The following is a 6,459-nucleotide window of genomic DNA, read 5'->3' as shown; positions in this document are numbered from 1 at the left end:
AAGAGAAAGGTGCAAGAGGTGAAAAAGAGGGCAAATGAGAGTTGGGGAGAGAGAGTATCATTAATTTCAGGGAGAATAAAAAGATGTTTTGGAAGGAGATAAATAAAGGACGTAAGACAAGGGAGCAAATGGGAACTTCAGTGCAGGGGGGTAATTGGGAGGTGATAACAAGTAGTGGTGATGTGAGAAGGAGATGGAGAGAGTATTTTGAAGGTTTGTTGAATGTGTTTGATGAAAGAGTGGCAGATATAGGTTGTCTTGGTCGAGGTGGTGTGCAAAGTAAGAGGGTTAGGGAAAATGATTTGGTAAATCGAGAGGAGGTAGTAAGAGCTTTACGGAAGATGAAAGCCGGCAAGGCAGCAGGTTTGGATGGTATTGCAGTGGAATTTATTAAAAAAGGGGACGACTGTATTGTTGACTGGTTGGTGAGGTTATTCAATGTATGTATGATTCATGGTGAGGTGCCTGAGGATTGGCGGAATGCTTGCATAGCGCCATTGTACAAAGGCAAAGGGGATAAGAGTGAGTGCTCAAATTACAGATATATAAGTTTGTTGAGCATTCCTGGTAAGTTATATGGGTGGGTATTGATTAAGAGGGTGAAGGGATGTACAGAGCATCAGATTGGGGAAGAGCAGTGTGGTTTCAGAAGTGGTAAAGGATGTGTGGATCAGGTGTTTGCTTTGAAGAATGTATGTGAGAAATACAAAATCAAATGGATTTGTATGTAGCATTTATGGATCTGGAGAAGGCATATGATAGAGTTGATAGAGATGCTCTGTGGAAGGTTTTAAGAATATATGTTGTGGGAGGCAAGTTGTTTGAAGCAGTGAAAAGTTTTTATCGAGGATGTAAGGCATGTGTACGTGTAGGAAGAGAGGAAAGTGATTGGTTCTCAGTGAATGTAGGTTTGCGGCAGGGGTGTGTGATGTTTCCATGGTTGTTTAATTTGTTTATGGATGGGGTTGTTAGGGAGGTGAATGCAAGAGTTTTGGAAATAGGGGCAAGTATGCAGTCTGTTGTGCATGAGAGAGCTTGGGAAGTGAGTCAGTTGTTGTTCGCTAATGATACAGCGCTGGTGGCTGATTCATGTAAGAAACTGCAGAAGCTGGTGACTGAGTTTGGTAAAGAGTGTGAAAGAAGAAAGTTAAGAGTAAATGTGAATAAGAGCAAGGTTATTAGGTACAGTAGGGTTGAGGGTCAAGCCAGTTGGGAGGTAAGTTTGAATGGAGAAAAACTGGAGAAAGTAAAGTGTTTTAGATATCTTGGAGTGGATCTGGCAGCGGATGGAACCATGGGAGCGGCAGTGAATCGTAGGGTGGGGGAGGGGGCGAAAATTCTGGGAGCCTTGAAGAATGTTTGGAAGTTGAGAACATTATCTCGGAAAGCAAAAATGGGTATGTTTGAAGGAATAGTGGTTCCAACAATGTTGTATGGGTGCGAGGCGTGGGCTATGGATAGAGTTTTGCGCAGAAGGGTGGATGTTCTGGAAATGAGATGTTTGAGGACTATATATGGTGTGAGGTGATTTGATCGAGTAAATAATGTATGGGTAAGAGAGATGTGTGGAAATAAAAAGAGAGTGGTTGAGAGAGAAGAAGAGGGTGTTTTGAAATGGTTTGGTCACATGGAGAGAATGAGTGAGGAAAGATTGACCAAGAGGATATATGTGTCAGAAGTGGAGGGAACGAGGAGAAGTGGGAGACCAAATTGGAAGTGGAAAGATGGAGTGAAAAGATTTTGAGTCATTGGAGCCTGAACATGCAGGAGGGTGAAAGGCGTGCAAGGAATAGAGTGAATTGGAACGATGTGGTATACCGGGGTTGACATGCTGTCAATGGATTGAACCAGGGCATGTGAAGTGTCTGGGGCAAACCATGGAAAGTTGTGTGGGGCCTGGATGTGGAAAGTGAGCTGTGGTTTCGTTGCATTATTACATGACAGCTAGAGACTGAGTATGAACGAATGGGGCCTTTGGTGTCTTTTCCAAGCGCTACCTCGCACACATGAGGGGGTAGGGGGCTGTTATTCCATGTGTGGCGAGGTGGCGATGGGAATAAATAAAGGCAGACAGTATGAATTATCTACATGTGTATATATGTACATATCTGTGTGTGTATATATATGTGTACATTGAGATGTATAGGTATGTATCTTTGCGTGTGTAGACGTGTATGTATATACATGTGTATGTGGGAAATGGCGAATAGTATAAAAAAGAAAAAAAAAATATATATATATATGTATATATATATATATATATATATATATATATATATATATATATATATATATATATATATATATATATATATATATATATATATATATATATATATATATATATACATTTCACATCATCACTTTTTGTTATCACCTCCCCTTTAGCCCCCTTCACCGATGTTCCCATTTGTTCTCTCGTTTTATTCTACATAAAATTTATTGATACTCTCTCACTCCAACTCTTAATTGCCTTCTTTGTCACCCATTTTTTTTCATTAAACCGGCATGTGAATGCCCAAATCAAGGTCATATCATTAACGCTGTAAAGTTAATGAGTACTATGGCATTTAGAGGTAAAACCTGTGAGACTTTGGTAATCGGTAATGCAAATGGAAGTGGTAAGCTGTTTCTGGAGATATGTGCTGAGAAACGACTGGCGGTTAGGAATGCCTGGTTTTAAAAGTGGAACATACGCAAGTATCCCTACGCGAGTAAGAGAGGGGGTCAGTGGGAAATGTTGGATTACGTGCTAATAGTCAGCAGTGCAAAAGAGACTTTTGGACATGATTGTGCTTAGAGGGTCAGCTGGTGAAGCTTTGCAGATGATTTCGGGAAAGAGAAAACGTTATGAGTAAAAAGTGAGTGGTGAGAATAAGTGAGCTTGGAAAAGAGATACGTGTGAATAGATACTTGTAGGGAATTAGTGAATAATGATCATAGGTGAAACTAAGCGTGGCTCAGGGAATGGGTGTGGAATGGAAGGCATTTAGCTGCGGAAGCAGCGCTGGCTTGTGAAAGAGATGTACGTAGCAAGTGAAAGGTGGGAGGTGATTAGATTAGAAAGAACAGTGAGTGGTGCAACGAGGAAATATTCATGATATGGCATGCAAAAGGTGGAAGGTGAGCAAATTAGAAAGAGTAGTGAGTGGAGCAAAGAAGAAGTAAAGTTGTTACTGTAAAAGAAAAGGGAGGCGTTTGGAGGATATTTACAGGGGAGCAATGCAAGTGATTAGGAGATGCATAAAAGAAAGCGGCATGTGGTCAAAAAGAAGGTGAAGGAATTGAAAAAGATGATAAATCAGAGCTAGAAGAGCGAGTATGAATACTTTTAGGGAAAACAAGATATTTTGGAAAGAAATTTATAGTGCACGAAAAAATAAGAGAACAAAGGGGGACATTGTTGAAGGGGGCAAATAATGAAGTGATAATAGGATGAGATGAAGTAAGATGGAGTGAGTATTTTGAAGGACTGTTGGATGTGTTTGATGTTAGGGTAGCAGATGTTGGGTGTCTGGGTCTGGGTGATATACAAAGTGAAAAAGAATGGTTGGGTGAAGAGAGAAGAGTTCGTGAAATCCTTGTGTAAGATGAAATTTGGGAAGGCGGTTTAAGTGAATGGTATCACAGACAGATTTCTTGAGAAAGGGGGTGACTGTATTGTTGACTGGTTAATGATATGTTCAATGTTCATTTGGATCATAGTGAGGTGCCTGAGGATTAGAGGAATGCATATATAATGCCATTGTATAAAGGCAGATGGGGGGGGGGGGGATTTAAGTGCTCAAACTGCAGAAGTAAAAGTTTGTTGAATGTACCTGATTATCTATATGGACTAGTAGTGATTGAGAGGATAAAGGCATGTACAGAGCATCAGATTGGGGAAGAACAATGTTTCTTCATGAGTGGTAGAGGATGTGTGGACCAGATGTAATCTTTATAGTATGTAAGAAATACTTACAGAACTAGTAGGAACTGTATGCGACAGTTATGGATCTGAAGAAGGCATATGATATGTTTGGCAGAGATGCCCTATGGAAGATGTTAAGAATACATGTTGGAAGAAAGCTGCTATCAGCAGTGAATTTTCATCAAGTGTGTAGGGCAAATGTACGAGTAGGAAGAGAGGAGAGTATTGATTCTCTGTAAAAGTCGGTTTACGGCAATGGTATGTGATGTCACCATAGTTGTTTAATTTGTTTATGGATGGGGTGGTGCTGAGGATAAATGCAATAGTTTTAGAGAGGCGGTGAGAGTTTGCAGTGGGTTGAGGAAGTGAGCTAGTTGTTGTTTGCTGATGACACAGCACAAGCGGCAGATTCGAGTGCGAAATTGCAGAAGTTGGTGACTGAATTTGGAAGAGTGTGGGAAGGGAAGAATTTGAAAGTAACTTTGAATAAGAGCAAGGAAATTAGGTTTAGCATGGAGGAGGAACAGGTTAGTTGGGGTGTGAGTTTGAATGGAGAAAGAATGCAGGATGTGAAGTGGTTTAAACAACTTTGAGTGACCATGGTGATAAATGAAACTATGGATGCGGAAGCAAGTCATGGGGGGGGGGGCTCTGGAAGCATTAAGGAATGTGCAGAAATGGAGGTCTTTATCTAGGAGGGCATAAGTTGGTACATTTGAAGGTATAGTAGTCCCAAAAATACTGAGTGGATGAGGGGCATTGATAATAAGTTTGGATGTGGAGAGTAAAGTGGGTGTGTCGGAAATGAAATGTTTAAGGCCAATCTGTGTGTGAGGTGGTCTGATCAAGTAAATGATGAAAAGATAAGAGAGACGTGTGATAATAAGAGTGAGGTAGAGAGCGCTGAGAAGGATATTCTGAAATAGTTTGCGTATATGGAGAGGATGAGTAAGGAGAATTCTACTGCTATTCTTATACATCCTAATTGCTTTTGTTATTACTATTCATGTTATTTGATTTGCTTTGATAAATATTTCTTTCAGAATTGCGTACTTTACTTAATAGAAATATTGTACTTAATATATATAATGTTGAGAGAATAGCCAATATTTAATATCATATCACAACTACAGTGGAAGAGAAAAAGAATTCGTAGTTTTAGAATGCTTTTTATGGCATAATGTATGGATTCCTTTGCTTCAGGTAAACATAGATAATGGGACCAAACTGGATACTATGGATGTTGGTCCTGATGTTATCAGCTTCTGGGGAAGGCCAGTCAGATACTGCAGTGAAGTCCTCAAGTGACGAGACCTACCACCAGGAAACTCTGCCTTACAGAGTGATGACTCCCCCAGGTTCCCTGCTGATCCAAGCTAAAGAAGAACAGCAGATAGAACAGCCCCAGACTGTTAATAAAGGTGGTAGTGAGATATCCACTGCAGACAAGAATTGGAATGGTCCAGGAACAACAAATAGCAAGGTCTTAAACCCTCCACCAAGACGTATGGATATAAAGGTAATGCCTCTGGAGACCCTACATATACAAGGGGCTCATTACGTTCCAACAATGCTAATTGTTGAGGCATCAGTGAGTCAGGTGCTGGGAGGTGTGGAGAGGCAAGAACTGAGGGAATGTGATCTGATGTTGACTTATGATGTTTGGTACAGTCAACAAGCCAAGCTGCAGGACCTACTGCTACTGTATAATACATCACAGGTTAGTGATTTATTTTGTGGTCTATTATCAGTCACCCACACTGCTAGATCTGCCTCTGTTCTATAGTCAGTCACCCACACTGCTAGATCTGCCTCTGGTCTATAGTCAGTCACCCACACTGCTAGATCTGCCTCTGGTCTATAGTCAGTCACCCACACTGCTAGATCTGCCTCTGGTCTATAGTCAGTCACCCACACTGCTAGATCTGCCTCTGGTCTATAGTCAGTCACCCACACTGCTAGATCTGCCTCTGGTCTATAGTCAGTCACCCACACTGCTAGATCTGCCTCTGTTCTATAGTCAGTCACCAGCACTGCTGGATCTGCCTCTGTTCTATAGTCAGTCACCCACACTGCTAGATCTGCCTCTGGTCTATAGTCAGTCACCTGCATTGCTACATCTGCCACTGGTCTATAGTCAGTCACCCACACTGCTAGATCTGCCTCTGTTCTATAGTCAGTCACCCACACTGCTAGATCTGCCTCTGGTCTATAGTTAGTCACCCACACTGCTAGATCTGCCTCTGTTCTATAGTCAGTCACCCACACTGCTAGATCTGCCTCCGTTCTATAGTCAGTCACCCACACTGCTAGATATGGCTCTGATCTATAGTCAGTCACCTGCATTGCTAGATCTGCCTCTGGTCTATAGTCAGTCACCAGCACTGCTAGGTCTTCCTCTGTATCCTGGTCAGTCACCCACACTGCTAGATCTGCCTCTGGTCTATACAGTAGTTAGTCACCCACACTGCTAGATCTCCCTCTGTTCTATAGTGCGTCATCCGCACTGCTAGATGCCTCTGGTCTATAGTCAGTCACCTACACTGCTA

General features: G+C 41.7%; 1 protein-coding gene across 1 annotated transcript in view; it reads left to right on the top strand.

Moving 5' to 3' along the window:
• Window positions 1-5,126: 5,126 nt before the first annotated feature.
• LOC139753530 (glutamate receptor ionotropic, delta-1-like) overlaps window positions 5,127-6,459 on the top strand; it is a 121,245-nt gene continuing 119,912 nt past the window's right edge. The window contains exon 1 of the mRNA XM_071670178.1: window positions 5,127-5,575. Coding sequence (XP_071526279.1) covers window positions 5,127-5,575 — 449 coding nt within the window. The remainder of the gene's footprint in view (window positions 5,576-6,459) is intronic.

This window comes from Panulirus ornatus, chromosome 14 (genome assembly GCF_036320965.1).
Source record: "Panulirus ornatus isolate Po-2019 chromosome 14, ASM3632096v1, whole genome shotgun sequence".
Classification (NCBI taxonomy): Eukaryota; Metazoa; Arthropoda; class Malacostraca; order Decapoda; family Palinuridae; genus Panulirus; species Panulirus ornatus.
Note: the sequence above shows the minus strand (reverse complement) of the source record. Positions and strands in the feature narration are given on the sequence as shown.